The sequence below is a fragment of the Saccopteryx bilineata genome, chromosome 1 (genome assembly GCF_036850765.1).
Source record: "Saccopteryx bilineata isolate mSacBil1 chromosome 1, mSacBil1_pri_phased_curated, whole genome shotgun sequence".
NCBI lineage: Eukaryota > Metazoa > Chordata > Mammalia > Chiroptera > Emballonuridae > Saccopteryx > Saccopteryx bilineata.
Window position 1 is genome coordinate 151,905,166 of NC_089490.1, and position 21,730 is coordinate 151,926,895.

The window sequence follows — 21,730 nt, forward strand, 5'->3', positions numbered from 1 at the left end:
ACACCTGGGAGTTCTGACAGTGATGAGGAGCAGAAGCGGATTTAACGGCAGGCGCACAAGGCATGCACCCTGGACCCCGACTTCTGAAAGGTCCCACAAAATCCCAACTTTACACTTTTTTCTAATGACACCAAGTTTAGTTCCATATGTGCAATTTTAACATTAATAGTACATAGTATTTTTTATTTATTTAAAAATATGGTTGCCCTGGCCGGTTGGCTCAGCGGTAGAGCGTCGGCCTAGCGTGTGGAGGACCCGGGTTCGATTCCCGGCCAGGGCACATAGGAGAAGCGCCCATTTGCTTCTCCACCCCTCCGCCGCACCTTCCTCTCTGTCTCTCTCTTCCCCTCCCGCAGCCAAGGCTCCATTGGAGCAAAGATGGCCCGGGCGCTGAGGATGGCTCTGTGGCCTCTGCCCCAGGCGCTAGAGTGGCTCTGGTCGCAACATGGCGACGCCCAGGATGGGCAGAGCATCGCCCCCTGGTGGGCAGAGCATCGCCCCCTGGTGGGCGTGCCGGGTGGATCCCGGTCGGGCGCATGCGGGAGTCTGTCTGACTGTCTCTCCCTGTTTCCAGCTTCAGAAAAATGCAAAAAAAAAAAAAAAAAAAAAAATATATGGTTAACATGTATTTTTATTTTCCTTGTCTCACTTTTTTTTTTTAAGGGCCCAATATTTTCTTCTGAACCCGGGGCCTCAATCAAACTTAATTCGCTTCTGATGAGGAGTTGTATGAATTTTCTGATGAATGAAACTTGAGTTTAATAACTCTATGTAATATATTTTTTTGCAAATTTTGGGCCCCAAAATTAAGGTGCATCTTATACATGGGGAAATACAGTATTCATTTATTATTAACAAAGCTTTTTACTGAATCCTCACCACATACCAGACCTTCTGCCTGGGGCTCACATTACAAAATGTGAAAAGGGTCCTCATTTTATTCTTTCTTTGGAGGGGGCAGGGAAAGAGAGAGAAAGAAGCATTAGTTCATTGTTCTATGTATCGATAGTTATGCACCATTAACTGCTTCTCATATTCACCCTGACCAGAGCTTGAGCCGGTGACCTCATGGTCAAGATGATGCCCCCAGGCTTGAGCTGGCAACCTTAGTGCTCCTGGACAGTACTCCATCCACTGCACCATTGGCCAGAGCAGAGTACTCTCTGCGTTGTACCTTCTGCCCTCCTGACAGCAATCCTGAGAATGCCTGCTTCTCCACATCATCTCCCATCCTTGACACAATCAGAGGTTCAATTACTGATTCCTAGTGGGGCTGAGAGCATCTCACGTGCTTATTTGATCACACTCTTCTATGATTTGCTTATTCTTATATCTTTGCTTATTTTTCTGTTGGGTTTCAAATTTTTCTTATCATTAATAAGCCTTATTTTTCTTTATATCTTCTGGGTAATCATACATTGTCAGTTACATCCATTATAAACATCACAGCCTAAGATCTCTAACTTATCCTTTTACTTTATATATGTATAATATTTTACTTAGTAAAACAGTTGTTTAACTATTCTTTTCTATTTTGTACTTTTGATAATGTTTCTGAAATCTTTCCTCATTTAGATGTCAGTATAATCTCCTATGTATTCTTCCAATAATATTGAAGATTTTATTTAGCCTTTAGCCTGCAATTCCTTTTGCATATTCATGAGGTATCCAATAGTTTCATTTGCCTCCAAATGGATAGTCAATATAATAATTAACTAGTTCTTCCTTTCCCATTGATTTGAATTGCCATCTCTGCCATCTATTAAATCCTCTTGTGTGTATGGATCTAGTTCCGGGCTTTCTAGTCTGTTCCATTGGCCTTTATCCCTGGAACCAATAGCTTATAGGTACTTTAGCCCCCTCTGCCCATGTCCTTGAGTGGGGGAGTCAAGATGCCACTCGATTTCACCCTGCATATCACTGGCAGCTGGTCAGCTACCCACAGTTAGAACATCTCTTCTGGTTGCCAGGAAGGAGCAGCAGTACAAAAAACAACAACATCCTTCAAGGAGCTTCCCGAGCCTTCCCGAACCTCTGCATCCTGTCTGCATTCACATGTCGCAGCTTGCAGGGGAGCTCCTCTTCCTGTTCATTTCCCTTTTTTGATTTCACAGTTAAATGGAAAGAAGCCGAGAGGGAAAAGGAAAACCAGAAAAGAAGGAAGAAATATTGTGTGGAAGATAAAATTGACCCCAAGCTGGCAGACCGCTGGAAGCACGGCGCCTTCTCCATGCAGCTGACGCTGATGCCGCTCCTCGCGGGTAAGACACACCTCTTCCCAGCAGCTCCTGCTGCTGTCGGTCACGTGTGCCGCCACCAAAAACCCATCACAGGATGTTCATGGTGACCAAATCCCTGCTCTGTGCTACCAAATTTTTTGTTCACAGCCACCTTAGCAAAGTGGGGGTAAGTGTCTCTGTTCTACATGGAGGAAGTGGGGGCACAGAAAGGTTCAATGCACTTTTGGAGATTACATAGCGAGTGAGTGGGAAGCCAGGACTTGAACCCATGTCTAATTTCAAAGTCTAAGGAAACTTGTGAGAATAATAAATGTCACCATTTTAATACTTAAGATGCTGCTTTTCATAAACCTGATTCTACAGATTTTTACAAAAACATCCAGTAAAGGAAACTAGGAAAAGGGAACCAGTATTTATCTCCCATCATTTACTTCTCCTGACAAATTCTGATCCTCCCAATGAGCTGGTGGTGATAGTGTCGGGGTGGTTATCATTGTCACCAATTTTTTCAGTGTGGAGTCAAAACCCAGAAAAGTTAAGTAACTTACCTGAAGTCATACAGCTCAATGGCAGCATAGGGGTTTGATTGCTTTGCTTTGTAAGGTCTATTACAAGTTATAAACTAAGTCTTCTACAGTTTGATAAAAAATAAATAGGTATTTATTAAATCCATATGTTTTTTGAAGGTATTATTTATTGATTTTACAAAGAGAAGAGAGAGACAGGTGGAAGGATAGAGAAGGACCAACTCACAGTTGCTTCACTTTAGTTATGCATTTACTAATTGTCATATGTGCCTTGACCAGGCAAGCCCAAAGTTTTTGAAGCAGCAACCTCAGTGTTCCAAGTTGATGCTTTATTGACTGCACCCCCACAGGCCAGGTTAAATTCATATGTTTTTATTATGGAAAGCTCAGAATATAGTTTGGGTAAAATAATGTGACTTTTTTTGGAAAGGGTTATTTGACAGGGGAATCCTCTTAGTTTTTCTCCTTAGAGAATAATGTCAAACCTATTCATATATAGATACAGGCCACCATGATGAATGTGCGCCATCTACTGGCCAATCTTCAGAAATTTAGGCTTAGGTCTTTTCTGAGATGGAACGGATTAAATTCAGCAACAAGTTCCACACGTGCTGAGAAAATCATAATTCTCACGGGCTCTTGGGTTGATACTGATACATTTTGAGGAAATGCTATTAATTTTTTATTTTTAATTTTTAAATGGATTTTTGAAAATCAGCTTTCACCTCAAGTGGGGTTTCTCAGACTAACTGCCTTAGCTTCCTCTCCACATCAGAATCTTTCCTAGAGCAGTACGGGTTCAGAGATTCATCCCCACTCTCGGGCTGTGTTCTGTGAGGACCAGGCCTCACACACAGCTGCTGCACACCTCTGCTTGGAGCGCACGTCAGAGTAGAGGCTTCATGGTCCTTGAATCTCAACCGTGGTCCTTGAATCTCAACCGGAAACCAGTGGTCCTCTAGGTTGGATGAACTCTGGGTGACCGGCCTGACTTTGCTCCCTAATTTTGCTGTGAGAGGAAGGAGAAACCTGGACGGTCCTGGCCTGCCTGCTATGGCTGTGTCCAGCAGAGTGGAGCCAAGGAGTGCCGGGGCCTCCTGCCTTCAACCTGTGCTATCATGATCGTGTAATATGACAGTTATTGCAAGAGATACAACGACAAGCAGACTTGGAATTCTGGTTCAGCCACTAACCGGCAAGTTACCTGCTTTCTCTGAGTCTCAGCTTCCTCATTCATAAATCGAGGGTGGTAATTCCCACCCCCGAGGGCTGTAGTTAGGATTACAAAAGATGATGTGTGTCAGCTGCTTACCATGAAACCTTGCTCACAGTAGGACACAGAAGCAGCTGGCCTGGAGGTGGCAGCTGCTCCTGGCAGACACTGGGTGGGCCTCCAGCAAGGAACACAGAAAGGGAGCCTCCCTTACACCGATGTCAGGGCTGATGGTGACAAACTGAGACTAGATCTGGCCCATCAGACCAAGGGTATGTTTGTGTTTGCTGCAGTAGCATAAGCTGTATTCCCAGACCAGCAGGATTCTTTTTAGTAATCATCTTCAGTTTCAAAACAGTCCAAGATTTTGCATGCCTTAGTGGTAAATACTGATTCTCTAGTAACCCGGCAAGTTCCAGAAAGATTCTGTGTTTGAAATAAATGCTTATTTTCATTGCACAGGGGAAGGGCCAATCTTAGCCACACAGGACTGGTTTAGATACTAGTTCCAACACTTATTAGCTGGGAAACCTTGGACGATCCCTTACCATCTCTGGGCCTCAGTTTCCCCACCTGCAAAGCAGAGCTGATAGCCACCACACAGCCTTGTTTGAGGATTAAAGGGCATTACCACGTGTTCTGGTCTAGCTGTCAGAGGGGTACAAACAGCCATGTCCAGCCCCCTGTGCCTTCCCCTTATCCTAGGACAGTGGTTCTCAGCTCAGGCTCTTGAATCCCTGCCCTGCCAAGGGACATTTGGCAGTGGGTGGAGTCACAGATGGGAGATGGGAGCCATATGCTAGTGGCATCTAGTGGGATCCTGCTCTACATGTCCCCATAACAAAAAATTATCTGTCCCCAAATGTTGATAGTACTGAGTTTGGGAAACCCTACCCCCAATTAAAGCTGACACCTCCCTAAATTTCTGAGTAATGACTTGACTACACGTTTACTTTGGAGATTTTTTTTTTTAACTGGGCAGTCTTTTATATGAAAAGGCTTAAAACTTCTAGAACACACTCATAGTTAGCTATGGCCGTCTGAATCGGCTCTGTGGAAGAGAATCAGGTAGGATGCTCACTGCCTATGCAGACAGCTGCGCGCGGCCGGCACACCACCCGTTTTGGAAGAGTTTCGGAAGTGCCTACTCTTTCTGAACATGAGTGACTGGGTTTTGATGTGCCCTAGAAATATATTTGCAAGCATTTTGAAAAGAATAAGACCAATTTGTTTTTTAGCATGTACTAGGTGACAGGCAGTGTTCCTGGTACCTTCATAAGCATAACCCTAAGAAAGGCGATATCTATGCCCACTTTGCACATGAGTAAACCAAGCCTCGAAAAGTCACTAACTTGTTGTGGGTCAGGTGACTACTAAGAGTCAAACCTGGGATTTGAACCTACGTCTCTCTGCTTGCAAAACTGGAGCTTTTTGCATTTTTTCCTTTGCACTAGTATGTCTCCACCTGGTAAATTGAATGGACACCTTTTATGAGAAAAGTATTCTCGGTAGTATCCATGTTCTGTGCAATGGCTCAATTCACCTGCCCTTTTTCTGGTTGCAAAACTGACATAGTGGGAGGCAGGCCGCACTTGGTTACAATGTATCAGTTACATTCTACATCAATATCTACGCTTTTCTCATTGGCCCACAGCAGTTAATGCACTCTTGAATGTGTTCTGTTCTAAAATAATAACCTGGAGCCGCACTCCCCAATAAAGCTTTCTCCAGGGATAAAGATGATTTATATCTGCATTATCCAATCCAGGGGCTCATAGCCACTCATGCCTCCTAGGCATTTGAAATGTGACTTGTGTGAAGAAGGAACTGCATTTTAAACTGTATTTCATTTTAATTAATTTAAATTTAGGTAACCACATCTAGCTGGTGGCTACTGTACTAGACAGCACAAGTCTAGGATGGTGGTTCCTTTAAATCACTTGATGAGCTTTTAGATTTGTAACATGAAAGTCAAGTAAATCAGACAGAGTCACTTGGCACCCAAGTATCTATATTCCTTATTGTAACCTACAGGTGGTTCAGGAACTGCTTGATTCAGAAACTGCTTATATCATAAGATGATCGCCAAGATTAAACTACAAAAATTAAATTCTCTTAGAGAACTGATGGAAACTCAATTTGAGAAACGTGTATAACATGCTGTCTGCATGTATTTCCTAATCTTTTTTTTTCAAGTTCTTTATGTTTGTAATTTTATCATTGGTTCTTTTCAACTTGTCTAATCCTTCTGAACTTGTCCTGGGAATGTAATGAGTAATATTCTAATACCATGTGTATCCCCCTCCCCCCACTAGGATGGCAAACTGTCGTGAGTCGTGGCAGTAAAAAGTCTGCCAACATTTTAGATTGTTTGTTGACTTTTAAAACGGAAGTTCCTATCATGACAGAGGAGCAAAAGCAAGACTTAAACCCCCTGATCATAAAGATCAAATGTGTTTCCTGCCTTCCATCCCAACCTGTGCCCATCCATGAACTAGAGGTAAGAATGAGCCAGATGAACTGATTTGAAAGCTCCTTTTCCCAGCCAATGCCCCACTACATGTCACCCTTTATTCCCCCCAGTGGCCCTACATGAGATGGATAATCATCCCCATTTCACCATATAAGACTTCACAGCAAGAAATAAAAGAGATTGGGTTTCTGAGATTAAGAGCTACCAAATCTTGAAGTCTCTCTCTACACCACAGGTGTTATTCAAATAAAGACAGTGATTCCCCCCTTCAGAAAGAGCCCTTCAACTTCCTTGTGACAGCAGCAGTGCTCACTTATTTTTAACCAGCCAGGTTTAGCACTTCTGTTCATCTGCAAGTTCCCTTTTCTCTCTTTCAGTGGGATCCTTGTCCCTGGATTCTGTGTCTTACTCTTGCTTTGTTTTCTCTCTGGTTTTGCTGGAGCACATCCTCCTGTAGCTTCTTGAGAAAATGTTAAGCGATAGAAAATATTTACTTGGAGATCTCATATGTCTGAAAAATGCCTCTAATTTACCCTTACACTTGACTGATAGCTTGCCTGGGTATATAGCATTCTATGTTAAAATTAATTTTCCTTCAGTCTTGAAATCATTGTTCTGTCTTTTTATGTTTCATGTTGAACCTTTGTATGTGCTTTGTATGTGTTTTTTACTTTTCTCAAAGCTTATAGAATCTTCTTTTTGTGTTCTGAAACTGCTTAATTATGTGTCTTAGTGTGGATATACCCATATCTATATATTATATTTTTATTTTGAAATATAGAGTCACAGCACTCAAAATACAGCACTATTCCATCACCATAAAGATCTTTCTCTGCCCTGGCAGGTTGGCTTAGTGGTAGAGCATCAACCTGGTGTGTGGATGTCTCAAGTTTGATTTCCGGCCAGGGCACACAGGAGAAGTGACCATCTGCTTCTCCACCACTACCCCTCTCACTTCTCTCTCATTCTCTCTGTCTCTCCCTCCTTACCCTCCCTCAGCTATGGCTTTTGGAGCAAGTGGCCCTGGGCATGCTGAGGATGTCTCCGTGGCCTCTGCCTGGGGTGCTAAGAATAGCTCGGTTGCTGAGCAAATGAGCAACAATGCAGATGAGCAGAGCATCACCCAGAAGGGGGCTTGCTGGGTGGATCCCAGTGAGGACATGTATGGGTGTCTGTCTCTGCATTCCCTCCTCCCATTTAATTTAAAAAATAATAATAGTAATAATAAACACTAAAGCCAGATTCTAACTCACCTTCATTAGGGGGCATGATTAATTTTAGCTAAAGTTGAGATAAATCATATTATAGCTTAGAGGTCAGGATGGAAGAATTAGTGAAATATGTTTTTGAGTGATAATAGGTGCTAATAATGTAAAGGAACCTTTTACTAACAGTACCGATAAAAGGACAATTGCAAGTGTTACTTCATCGAGATTGTCTGTGCAACTGCTCAGAGGGCCATGATCAGCACCTATTTTGAATTTGAGGTTCAACCAAGTCATAAGATAGAGTAAACAGCTAGACTCAATGTAGCCAGCATAAATATACTGCTCACAAAAATTAGGGGATATTTCAAAATGAATATGGAGTGATAAAATATCCCCTAATTTTCGTGAGCATTGTAACATGCCTAGGTTTATGTTAATTAATAAGGAGGGTATGGGCAGTGTAATTGATATCATTAAGAGTAAGGATGAGGGCCAGATTGGTCGCTTCTCATGTGTGCCTTGATTGAGGTTGCTTCTCATGTATGCCAGGACATCCACATGCCGGGCTGACGCTTTATGCACTGAGCCAACTGGCCAGGGCCCAGGATTGGTACAATAATGAATATGGACTTGGATGATGTTAATGGTCATAAGGGTCCTTTGACAAATAGCTTGATAGTTTCAGCAATGGGTTGTAGGAGTTCATGGGGACAACTTTAAGACCTTTGTGGAGTTACATATAATCTAATACTTTTTGTTCAACTTGATCTTAGAGAAGATTTTATGAATTTGAACCCAAAGGCAGAGGAAAAGCAAAAATAAATGTATGGGACTATATCAAACTGAAAAGCAGCAGAGCTAAAGAAGCAGCCAACGAAACAAAAAGGCAACCTACTGAATGGAAGACAGTAACTGTAAACAATACCTCTGAGAAGGTGTTAATAACTAAGATATATAAAGAAGTCATACAACTCAACATTGAAAAATGAACAATCCTATTAAAAAATAGGCAGAGGACCTGAACAGATACTTCTCCCAAAAAGACCTACAAATGGCCAACAGATATATAAAAAGATGCTCAACTTCATGAGCTATTAGCAAAATGCAAATCAAACCCACAATGAGATATTACCTCATCACACCTGTTAGAATGGCTGTTATCAACAAGACAAAACTTTTTAATTTTAAGGAAGTCAGTTTATTTGATTTTTTAAAAAACTTTTGCCTATGCTTCTAGTGTAATAGCCAAGAGATCATTGCCAAATCAAATGTCATTAAGACTTCCCATGTTTCCTTCCTTCCTTCCTTCCTTCCTTCCTTCCTTCCTTCCTTCCTTCCTTCCTTCCTTCCTTCCTTCCTTCCTTCCTTTGGAGGACAGGAGGCAGGGAGGCAGACAGACTCCCGTATATGCCCTGACTGGGATCCACCCAGCAAGTCCCCTGCTGGGCAGGCGATGCTCTGCCCATCTGGGGCTGCTGCTCTGCTGCTCAGCAACCGAGCTATTTCAGCATCTGAAGTGAAGCCATGAAGCCATCCTCAGCACCCAGGGCCAAATTGCTCAAACCATTCGAGCCAGGGCTGCAGCAGGAGAGGGAGAGAAAGAGAGAGATAGAGAAGGGGAAGGGAGAGGGTTGGAGAAGCAGATGGTTGCTCTCCTGTGCGCCTTGACCAGGAATTGAACCCAGGACTTCCACACGCCGTGCTGATGCCTTACTGCTGATCCAACCAACCAGGGCCCCATGTTTTCTTCAAAGAGTTTTGGCTATTAAGTTTAGGCCTCCAGGCCATTTTTAATAAATTTTTACATACAGTGTAAGGTAAGAGTCCAACTTCATTTTTCTGCATGTGGATATCCAGTTTTCCCAGCACCATTTTTTAAAACAACCATTTTTTACCAACTCAGTAATCTTGGCACCCTTGCCAAAAATCTGTTAATCACATATGTAAGGTTTTTTTTTTGCAGGGCTCATATTTTAATTTCACTTTTCTATATATCTATTCTTACACTATAATAGTACCATGCTAGATTTTAATTTATGATTTTAATTTATTGTGTTTACATAAATTCAAGTGTCCCACCAAATATATCTCCCCTCACCCCCGTGTTCCCCTCGGCCTCCTCTCTTTGCCCCCTCCCCCCAATGACTTCCCCCCTTCCCTCCAGGATTTGCTGTCCTGTTCTCTATAATGCTGAGTTGTGTATAAATAATTTCACTAATCTCTTTCCCTTCTCTGATCCCATCTTCTCTTCCACTTTCCCTCTGTCTGCTTTCCTTCTGGTCCCTTTGATCGCACCTCTACCTTTATTCCTTCCCTCAGTTCACATTGTTCATTGGATTCCTCAAATGAGTGAGGTCATATGATATTTTTATTTTTCTGATTGGTTTATTTCACTTAGCATGATAGTTTCTAGGTCCATCCATGTTGTCACAAAAGGTAAGATTTCCTTCTTCCTCACAGCAGCATAGTATTCCATAGTATATATGTACCAAAGATTTTTAATCTACTCATCCATTTGAGGACACTTGGGCTGTTTCCAGATCTTGGCTATTGTAAACAATGCTGCAATAAACATGGGGGTGCATATTTTCTTTTGAATCAGTGATTTGCTATTCATAGACTATACTCCTAAAAGTGGAATAGCTGGGTCAAAGGGCATTTCCACATTTAACTTTTTGAGGAATTTCCATTCTGTTTTCCACAGTGGCTGCACCAGTCTGCACTCCCACCAGCAGTGCAGGAGGGTTCCCTTTTCTCCACACCCTCTCCATCATTTATTATGTGTTGTTTCGTTATTGAGCACCATTCTGACTGGTATGAGGTGATATCTCATTGTGGTTTTAATTTGCATTTCTCAAATGATTAGTGATGTTGAACATTTTTTCATATGCCTGTTGGCCATCTGTGTGTCCTCTTTGGAGAAGTGTCTCTTCATTTCTTTTGCCCATTTTTTGATTGGATTGTTTACCATCCTAGTGTTGAGTTTTACAAGTTCTTTATAAATTTTGGTTATTAACCCCTTATCAGACATATTGGCAAATATATTCTCCCATTGTGTGGGTTGTCTTTTTATTTTGTTAATGATGTTAATGGTGTCTTCTGCTGTGCAAAAACTTTTTAGTTTCATATACTTCCATTTGTTCATTCTGTCCTTTATTTCTCTTACCCCTGGAGATAAATCAGCAAAACTATTGCTATGAGAGATATCGGAGAGTTTACTGCCTGTTTTCTTCCAAGATGTTTATGATTTCACAACTTACATTTAAGTCTTTTATCCATTTTGAGTTTATTTTTGTGAATGGTGTAAGTTGGTGAACCAGTTTCATTTTCTTGCAAGTACCTGTCCAATTTTCCCAACATTATTTGTTAAAAAGACTGTCTTTATTTCATTGTATGCTCTTACCTCCTTTGTCAAATATCAATTGTTTATATAGGTGTGGGCTTATTTCTGGGTTCTCTGTTCTGCTCCATTGATCTATATGCCTGTTCTTATGCCAGTACCAGGCTGTTCTGAGTACAATGGCCTTGTAGTATAACTTGATATCAGGAAGTGTGATACCCCCCACTTTATTCTTCTTTTTTCAGGATTGCTGAGGCTATTTGTGTTCTTTTTGGTTCCATATAAATTTTTGGAATATTTGTTCTATATCTTTGAAGATATAGAAGATATATTGGTATTTTAATAGGAATTGCATTGATTTTATAGATTGCTTTGGGTAATATAGACATTTTAATGATGTTTATTCTTCCTAACCATGAGCACGGAATATTCTTCTACTTGTTTGTATCTTCCTTGATTTCCTTTATCATTGTTTAATAATTTTCTGAGTACAAGTCTTTAACTTTTTTGGTTAAATTTACTTCTAGGTACTTTATTTTTTTGTTGCAATAGTGAAGGGGATTGTTTTCTTAGCTTCTCTTTTAGATGGTTTATTGTTAGTGTATAAAAATGCCACTGATTTCTGAATATTGATTTTTATATCCTGCCACCTTGCTGAATTCATTTATCAGTAGTTTTCTGACTGAGACTTTAAGAGGATTTTTTATGTACAGTATTATATCATCAGCAAATAATGATAGTTTTACTTCTTTTCCAATTTGGATGACTTTTATCTCTTCTTCTTGTCTGATTGCTGTGGCTAGGACTTCCAGAACTATGTTGTTTAAGAGTGGTGAAAGGGGGCACCCTTGCTTCGTTCCTGATCTTAAGGGGATTGCTTTTAAGTTCTGCCCATTGATTATGGTGTTGACTTTGGGTTTGTCATAGATGGCCTTTATCATATTGAGGTATGATCCCTGTATCCCCACTTTGCTGAGAGTTTTGATCATGAATGGGTGCTGGATTTTATCAAATGCTTTTTCTAGATCTATTGATATTATCATGGGATTTTTATCCTTTCTTTTGTTTATGTGTTGAATCACATTGAGTGATTTGCAAATATTGTACCAACCTTGTCTCCCCAGAATAAATCCCACCTGCTCATGATATGATTTTTTTCATGTATTGCTGGATCCAGTTTGCTAATACTTTGTTGAGAATTTTAGCATCTAAGTTCATCAAAGATATTGGTCTATAGTTTCTTTCTTTGTAGTGCCTTTGCCTGGTTTTGGAATAAGTATTATACTTGCCTCATAAAAGGAGTTTGGAAGTCTTCCCTCTTGAATTTTTTGAAATAGCTTGAGAAGGATAGGAGTTAGTTCTTCTTTGAATATTTGGTAAAATTCACCTGTGAAGCCATCTGGCGCAAGACTTTTGTTTGTTGAGATTTTTTTGATAACTGTTTTAATCTCATTTGATAAAAATCGGTCTGTTTAGGTTTTCTGATTCTTCTATATTGATATTTGGAAGATTATATATTTCAAGGAATTTGTCCATTTTGCCTAGGTTCTCTAATTTTATGGCATACAGTTACTCATAGTATTTTCTTACAACCTTTGTATTTCTGCTGTATCAGTTGTTATTTCTCTTCTTTCATTTCTAATTTTATTTATTTGAGTCCTCTCTCTTTTTTTCTTGGTTAGTCTGGTTAAAGGTTTATCATTCTTGTTTATCTTTTCAAAGAACCAGCTCTTGGTTTCATTGATCCTCTGTACTGTTTTTTTAGCCTCTATGTCATTTATTTCCTCTCTGATCTTTATTATTTCCTTCCTTCTACCTCCTCTGAGTTTTACTTGCTGTTCTTTCTCTAGTTATTTTAGATGCAGGGTTAAATTGTTATTTGAGCTTTTTCTAGTTTCTTAAAGTATGCCTGTAGTGCTATGAACTTCCTTCTCAAGACTGCTTTTGCTGTGTCCCATAAATTTTGAGTTGTTATATGTTTGTTTTCATTTGTTTCAAGGAAATTTTTGATTTCTTCCTTGATCTCGTTGTTAACCCGTTTGTATTTAATAACGTGCTATTTAGTTTCCAAGTGTTTGAGTGTTTTTTAGTTTTTCTATTGTAGTTGATATCTAGTTTCATATCATTGTGATCAGAGAAGATGCTTGATATGATTTCAATCTTCTTAAATTTATTGAGACTCGTTTTGTGTCCTAACATGTGGGCTATCCTAGAGAATGTACCATGAGTACTTGAAAAAGAATGTATATTCTGCTGCTTTAGGGTGAAAGGTCTGAAGATATTAAATCCAGTTGATCTAGTGTGTGTTTTAAGTCTGCTGTTTCTTTGTTAATTTTCTTTCTTGAGGATCTATCTAGTGATGTAAGTGGGGTATTAAAATCTCCTACTATTATAATATTGTTGTTGATCTCTCCCTTTATGTCCATCAAAATCTGCTTTATATATTTAGGTACTCCTATATTGGTGCATAGATATTTATAATGGTTATATCTTCCTGTTGGATTGCTCCCTATATCATTATGTAGTGATATAGCCTTTGTTTTAAAGTCCATTTTGTCAGATATAAGTATTGCTACCCCAGCTTTTTTTTTTCAGTTCCATTTGCATGAAATATTTTTTTCCATCCCTTTACTTTCAGTCTATGTGTATCTTTTGTTTTGAGATGTGTCTTTTGTAGACAGCATATGTACGGGTCCTGTTTTCTTATCCACACAACTACCCTATGTCTTTTGATTTACATGAAAGAATATTATTAATATGTAGTTGTTTATTGCCATTTTATTTTTTATATCTACATTCCTCTTTTACTAGTTTTCCCCCTTTGTTCTGTTTACAAGAGACTCCTTAATATTTCTTGTAGCATTGGTTTCATTGTAATGAATTTCTTGAGTTGTTTTGGGTTTTGGTTGTTGTTTTGTTTTGTTTTATTTTTTGTCTGGGAAGCTTTCTACTTCTCCTTCAATTTTAAATGATGCTGTTGCTGGATAGAGAAGTCTTGGTTGTACAGGCTCTTGTTCTGCATTACTTTAAATATTTCTCGCCATTTCCTTCTGGCCTCTAATGTTTCTGAGAAGTCAGATATCATCATTATGGGGGCTCCTCTGTAGGTAATTGACTGCTTTTCTCTTACAGCTTTTAGTATTTTTTCTTTATCTCTAAATTTTTGTATTTTAATTATGATGTGTCTTGGTGTGGCCTCTTTGGGTTCATCCTTAATGGGACTTTCTGTGCTTCTTGAACTTGTGTAACTTTTTCCTTTATCAATTTAGGGAAGCTTTTATCTATGATTTCTTCAATCAGATTCTCTATCCCTTGATCTTTCTTTTCTCCTCCAGGAACCCCTGTGATGTGGATGTTGTTTCTCTTCATGTTGTCACAGAGCTCTCTTGGAGTTTTCTCAGACTTTTTGAGCCTCTTTTCTTTTTGCTGCTCTGCTTTCGTGCTTTCTTTTATCTTGTCCTCTAAATCACTGGTTTGATCCTCAGCTTCATCCATCCTTCTTTTAATTCCTTCGAGTGTGGTCTTTATTTCTAATATTGTATTTGTCATTTTTGACTGGTTCTTTTTTATTATTTCAATGTCCTTTTTGATACTTGCTATCTCTTTATTTAGGTGCTCGTTATATCCATCCATTGTTACTCTAAGATCTTTGAGCATCCTAACAATCATTATTTTAAACTCTGCATCCTATAATTGGGTTATTTACATCTCATTCAGATCTTTTTCTGGGGATTTCTCATTGATTCATTTGGGTTGCATTTCTCTGCCTTCCCATTTTGTCTGTGTATAAGAAGGGTGTGGCCACAGGAGTCCAATGGGTGAGGCCTTTGTGTTCCCTAGGTGTGATCTGTCTGCAGGCCCACCACCCCCTCTGCCACTGCCTCAGGCACTCCCACAGGGGCGTTACCAGCGGCGGCCCGCCACTGTGGTCACTACAGCTTCCACCTCGCCTCTGCGGTCAGGACTGTGTTTGTGTGCCTGGGCTGCAAGTCTTGGCCAGCCTCCAGCCTCCGCCCTGCTCCTGCAGGCAGGACTGCATTCACATAATTGGGCTGCAAACCCTGGCCACCCCCGGCCTCTGCACAGCCCCCACGGGTGGAACTGTGCTCACGCACCGGGGCCACAAGCCTTGGCCTTGCGGGCCTCAGCCAGTTCCCCAGCTTCCGCCTTGCCCCTGCTGGTGGGATTGCAGGCGGGACTGCTCTGCACGCCCAGCTGGCAGGTGCCACGGATCGGACCACTTTTGTACGCCCTGTCTGCAGTTGCGGCAGCTCCTGGCTTCTGCCCCTGCCAATGGGACTGCACTTCCACATCCCGCCACCACCCACCCTCCAGCAAGCACTCAGCAGTGTGGGGGTGGTGATGTAGCTCAGACCCCAGCACTCAATACTGTATCCCTGATGGCTTCCTTCTTCTAAGCAATTCTTTGCTCTGATTGCAGCAAGAGCGCTTCTGTTTGGCTGGTGACCTGCTTCCCTTTGCTGGTATTGCTGGTTCTAGGAAAAATATTCACTTTAGATTTGGGGAGTGACTCAGCCCAGGGATTAGGGTGGCTGTCCCTCAAAGTGTTTCTCCCTGTGCCTCCTAGATTACACTCTTCCTGCTACTCCAGCCTTCTCAGCTCACCCCATCCCCTGAAGCCCCAGGTGAATGGTTGTGAAAGAGGTTTTCTGCGTGGTCCCTTTAAGATGAATCCTGGGTCTGAGAAATATGTCTCTTTCTCACAAAGAGTATCCTGCCTTGTTTCACAGCTAAATTCTGCCCGTACACCTCTTCTAGGCTCTGGAACTGCAGGCTGGGGCTTTGTTCCTGAGTCCCAGGACCCCCCCACTCTTTGCTAAACTCACTTTCTACCACACAAGTCCCTTCAGGCTGCCACTTGCTCCCAGAAACTGGGCAGCCCTCTCAGCATTTCCGCTTTTCCTACCAGTCTCAGTGTGGCTTCTTCAGTGATCTTTGGTTATAGATTCCTCTTGGTTTAACCCAAAGTTGGTTTTTCCAGATGATTATTCTTTTTTTTTTTTTTTTTTGTATTTTTCTGAAGCTGGAAACAGGGAGGCAGTCAGACTCCCGCATGCGCCTGACTGGGATCCACCCACCAGGGAGGAATGCCCTGCCCCTCCGGGGCGTCGCTCTATTGCGACCAGAGCCACTCCAGTGCCTGGGGCAGAGGCCAAGGAGCCATCCCCAGCACCTGGGCCATCTTTGCTCCAATGGAGCCTTGGCTGCGGGAAGGGAAGAGAGAGACAGAGAGGAAGGAGAGGGGGAGGGATGGAGAAGCAGATGGGCACCTCTCCTGTGTGCCCTGGCCAGGAATCGAACCTGGGACTTCCACATGCCAGGCCGATGCTCTACCACTGAGCCAACTGGCCATGGCGATTATTCTTAAAATTAAGTTGTGATCTACTTTGGTTCTGGGAGGTGGGAGTTGGAACGTCCACCTACTCCATCGTCTTCTTGCCGCTTCTTACAGGATCCTCCCATGCTATCTTAATTACTGCAGTTTTATAGAAAGTTTTGAAATCAGAAAATGTGAGTCTTCCAACTTTGTTCTTTTTCAAGATTGTTTGAGGTCTCTTAAGGTTCTGTATGAATTTTAGAATGGGTTTTCTATTTCCATAAAGCAATACTTTGGGGATTTTGATAGGGATTGCATTGAATCTGTAGGTCATGCTGTCATATTTATAATACTAATTTTTCTAATCCATTAACACAAGATGTCATTTCATTTATTTAGGTATTTCATTTTTTTCAAGACTATTTTGTAGTTTTCAGTAAGCAAGTCTTTCACTCTTTTGTTAAATTTATTTCTAAATAATTTACTCTTTTTCATGTGATTCTAAATGAATTTTTTTTAAATTTCCTCTTGGGCTTGTTTCTTGTCAGTGTATAAAATGTAACTTATTTTTGTGTGTTCATTTTTTATCTTGCAGCATTGCTGAATTTATTTATTAGCTCTAACAATATTTTTATGAGTGAAATCTTTAGGATTTCAACATATAACATCATATCTCATATGAAATGGGAAAATTTACCTTTTTTTAAATTTGAGTGCTTTTAATTTCTTCTTGTCTAATTGCTCTGTCTAGAACTTTCAATATTTTGCTTACTAGAAGTGGTAAAACTTGGTAACCTAGTTTTGTTCATTCACTGAGGTTTTCAAATTTAGATACTGAATTATTTTTATTTTATTAAATGTATTGGGGTAACACTGGTTAATAATATTATATAGGTTTCAAGTGTACAATTCATTAATATACCAGCTATATATTGCATTGTGTGTTTACCACCCAAAGTTAAATCTTCTGTCACCATATATTTGACCCCTTTACCCTTTACTCCCTCCCTTCCACTCCTCTTTCCCTCTGGTAACTTCCATACTGTTGTGTGTTTTTCTTTGTTTATCTTGTTTGTTCATTTGGTGCTTTCAGTTTTATGTCTCACATAAACGTGAAATCCTGTGGTTCTTGGTTTTATCTGACTTATCTTGATTAGTATGATATGCTCAAGATACATCCATACTATCACAGATAGCAGTATTTCATCTTTTCTTATAGCGGAGTAGTCTTCCATTGCATATATGTGCCACATCTTTATCCAATCATTCACAAGACACAGCTTGTTTCCATGTTTTTCCTATTGTGAATATAGGGATACATATATCTTTTTTTTGGTACATATATCTTTACAAATAAACATTATCAAAAATTTCAGGTAGATACCCAGATGAGGGATTGCCAGATAATGGTAGCTCTATTCTTAATTTTTTGTGGAATCTTCATAACTCTTTTCCATAGTGGCTGCACCAATTTATATTGTGAGAGTTCCTTTTTTTCCACATCCTGTCCCAACACTTACTTCTTGTCTTCTTGACAATAACCATTCTAACAAGTTGAGGTGATATCTCGTTGTGGTTTTGATTTGCATTTTCCTTATAGTTAGTGAATTTAAGCATCTTTTCATGTCTGTTGGCCATTGGCGTGTCTTCTCGGGAGAAGTGCCTGTTCGGTAAAAACATGCAGGTTCCCTGTTGTCTGTGGCAGCCAACTCGGCCCCGCTTTGCATTTCATTCCTTGCCCTCGTGTGCCCCCAAACCTCTTCGAGTCTTTCTTCCCCTTGTCACGGCTTTCTGGTTGGATGCTTAATTTGATGAAGATGAGTCTGTGCTGACCTCTGCCCCCTCTCCACCTCCAACATATGTCTGGACAGTCTGGTTTACATGTGTCCACCTTTGCCTAGCCACAGCTAAGAGTAGAGTGTGTATGTGGAAAAGGCACATGGCCCGTCTTTATGGTACTCACAGTTTGGGAGGAAGAAATAGTGACCAGTACTTCCGAGTCCTTTTCTTGTGCCAGTCACCTCCTGGTGCTTTCACACACGTCACTCAGTCTTGGGAGTGACCTCGTAGAGCAGGGTCTCTCTCTGGTATTTTATGGATGAGGGAACCCAGACAGCAGGGGCTATAGGTGGCATGTGGCACTGGAATTTGAACCCCCTGTACTGGGAGCCTTCTTTTAGAGGAGAGACAGGGTGATGGCCACTGCAGCCGGTGACTTGTGGTCTCCTTGCTCTGTCATAGAGGCTCTGCAACCCTGTGTACTGCAAGTACCAGTTTCATAAGACTCCAGTTCACCAAACGGAGGGGAAGCCTCATGGAAGCCACATCTCCTTCGAGGACATCAATGTCATCTTCCTTGGGGCCATGCACCCCAGTGACCTGAGAGAGTACCTGGAGGGCCCTCCCATGGTGGTAGAAGTTCATGACCGGGACCGAAAGTCAGAGGAGTATTCCCAGAAGCCCACCCTGTTTGGGGAGGACCCTCTGGATTCATACCTTAACTTCCAGGCCCTCATCTCTCCCAAAGAAACAGAGGACAACCCCTTTGAATCCCAAAACAAGATGTGGGACCCTTATGGAGTGGCCCGAGTAAGTTTTGCTGACCTCCTTCTCGGCCACAAGTACTTGAACTTGGCTGTTTCCATCCACAACTGTGAGTCCAAGCCCATACACCATGGCCATGGCAGCAGGAGCAGGAAGGTTGTAGGGTTTAGGGTCCCTACAGATGTCCTCCTTCACACCCCAATGCCCATGGGCAACTACCAAGAGGCCAACTCCGTGCTCAAGCTGCGAGTGGACATCACAGTGCCACTGCAGGCCGCAGAAGCCCCCAATCCAGGCCTCATGGGCAGCCAGTTTGGCCGCATCATTTTTGTATTTGAATCCTGGAAGTTCTCCCTCCTATATAACTTGCTGCAGGACATCACCATGATCAATGCCAAGGCCCTCGAGCTGGAGTCCTACTCTATTGAAAACATCCAGCAGATCCTGTCAACCTTTAAGATACGGGTCAAGATCCAGGACAGGCAGGACCTGAATGTGCTCACGGGCTTTCACCTGCTGGATGGGAGGATCCACATCCTCGTTTTGGAAGGCTTGGCTGACCAAGGCTTAAAGCAGCTATGGGAAAGCCACCAAAGCCGGTAAGTGGCATCTGGATGCTGAGGGAGTGGAGAGATTTGTCAAAACCAAACCGAGGTTCCCGGTCCTCCTCTGCGAGAGGGACATGTTCAGTCATTTTCTCTTGGGGTGTATTATAATTGGATTTTATAACAAGAAGAACTGATTGCTTTTCACTGAATGGATATATAGAAGAGAAGTTGGTTGAGGAAAATGGGTCTGGCCTTCAGGGTTCTGAGGGGCCTACTTGGCTAACAAGGAGCAGAATGTTTTGTATGGCCCTGGTCCAAGGGTATGGGGTCAGTAAACTGAATTGCAAAAAAATAAATGTGATTTATGGCCCTGCAGTAGACACCACAAAGAAATAGATTTCAACTTCCTCAGGTAAGATATAGCTCATTGCTTTGAATCTAGTGGGGCTGCCTAGGCTACAGAAAATTCCTCTTCCCTGAAGGCCTGCAGGAGCCACTGATGGCCACTTAGTGGGGACATTTAGAGGCATCTGGCTTGCATCAAGTGGCCCCTCATAGTCTTTTCATTCTTTAGTTTTGATAACATAATACTCTTTTCCTTTCATGATTTTCAAGTGTCCTAGTTTGGGTAAACAGGATTGCCCTCATTCAGTCTGCAGGTCCCCTGTTTGTTCTCAGAGTTCAGATATGACAGAACCGGGATACTGATAACAGCAGAAAGTCTTGAGGTTGAGACTATCCACCCAACAAGGGAGTGCAGCCCTGTGGTGGCCTGTTTAGATGTGCTGACGGGCCTAGAGACATTGGGGAAAAACTGGCCTCATGGCCAGTTGTCTACCCAAGAGAATCGAAAACATAATGTCCACACAAAACATGCACATGAATATTTATAACAGCATTATTTATAGTAATCAAAATCTGAAAACAACCTATATGTTCATCAACCAATGACCAACATGTGATATATCCATACAATGGAATAATATCCAGCCATACAGAGGAATGAAGGCCCTGGCCAGGTAGCCATTGGTTAAAGCATCATCCCAGTGCACTGAGGTTGCAGGTTTGATCCCTTGTCAGGGCACATATGAGAGGCAACACTTGAGTGCAAAACTAAATGAAACAACTAAGTGAAACAATGAGTTGATGCTTCTCTCTCTTTCTCTCTCTCTCAAATCAATGGAAAATTTTTTTAGAAAAAGGAATAGAGTACTGATACACATACTTCAACATGTATGAACCTTGAAAACATTATGCTGAGTAAAGGAAGCAAGGCATAAAAGGTCAAATATTATATGATTCCATTCATTGGAAATGTCAGGAATAGTCAAATCCAGAGTGGTTACCAAGATCTCAGGGGATGCATGAGGGAGATGTGGGGAGTGAATGTTAAGAGTACAGTTTGGGGGGGGTATGATGAAAATATTCTAGAATTAGACAGTGTTATGGTACCACAACATCATGAGTACACTATACTGAAAACCACTGAACTATATAGTTTAAAAGGGTGACCTTTATGATATTTTTGCTGAGAGAGGTCAGGCCTTTGCCCCTGTCTTCTGGAAGGTAATTTATGTTATACCTTTTAAGAGTATGTTTGTTTAGGTTGGGAGCTGACCACACTGGATCTTAGAGTGGGAGTAGCCTCCCCTAATCATTATAAGTGCAAGTTGGCTGTGCTCGGAAGAGCAACAACGGGATTTGGGGTGGGGAGCCTTAGATCACGCAGTGTCAGTTGACCTAGAAACAGATTGCCACATGGGCATCAATAAATCAATCAGTCATCCCTCTGTAATGAAGCCCCAATAAAAAATTTGGATACCAAAGCTTGGAGAGGTACTCCATGTGTATCGTCTCTAATCAACAGCATAAGGGCAACACATCCAGACTACCTGAGGAAAGGCCAATGGAAGCTTTGTATTTGAAACCACCTTGAACCCTGCTCTATGTAATTCTTCCTTTGGCTGATGCATTCTTTCCCTGTAACAAGGTATGTGAGCAAAACAGCTTCCCATGGTTTTTTCTAAGAAATTGATAAACCTGAGGGTGCTTTTAGGAACCCATGAAACTTGCTGTTGTTATCAGAAGTCAGGGCAGTTTGGGGGATGGTGCCTTCAACCTTTGCAGTTTGGCTAACTCGGGTCATGCAGTGTGTGAATTATGTTTCAATGAAAAGTTTTTTTTCCATTGGCAGAAATAACAGAGTATTTTCACTGATCCCAGTTCAGTTAAGCTAGAAATAAAAAAGAAATCATAAACAAGAAAAAAATTCAAATGCTTAAAAATTAGCAAATACTTC

The 21,730-nt window shown here is 41.4% G+C and overlaps 1 protein-coding gene across 1 annotated transcript in view; it reads left to right on the forward strand.

Moving 5' to 3' along the window:
- Positions 1-21,730, forward strand: part of CFAP92 (cilia and flagella associated protein 92 (putative)) — a 55,652-nt gene that overhangs the window by 11,847 nt on the left and 22,075 nt on the right. The window contains exons 5-7 of the mRNA XM_066252665.1: positions 2,115-2,261; positions 6,296-6,480; positions 18,581-19,482. Coding sequence (XP_066108762.1) covers positions 2,115-2,261; positions 6,296-6,480; positions 18,581-19,482 — 1,234 coding nt within the window. The remainder of the gene's footprint in view (positions 1-2,114; positions 2,262-6,295; positions 6,481-18,580; positions 19,483-21,730) is intronic.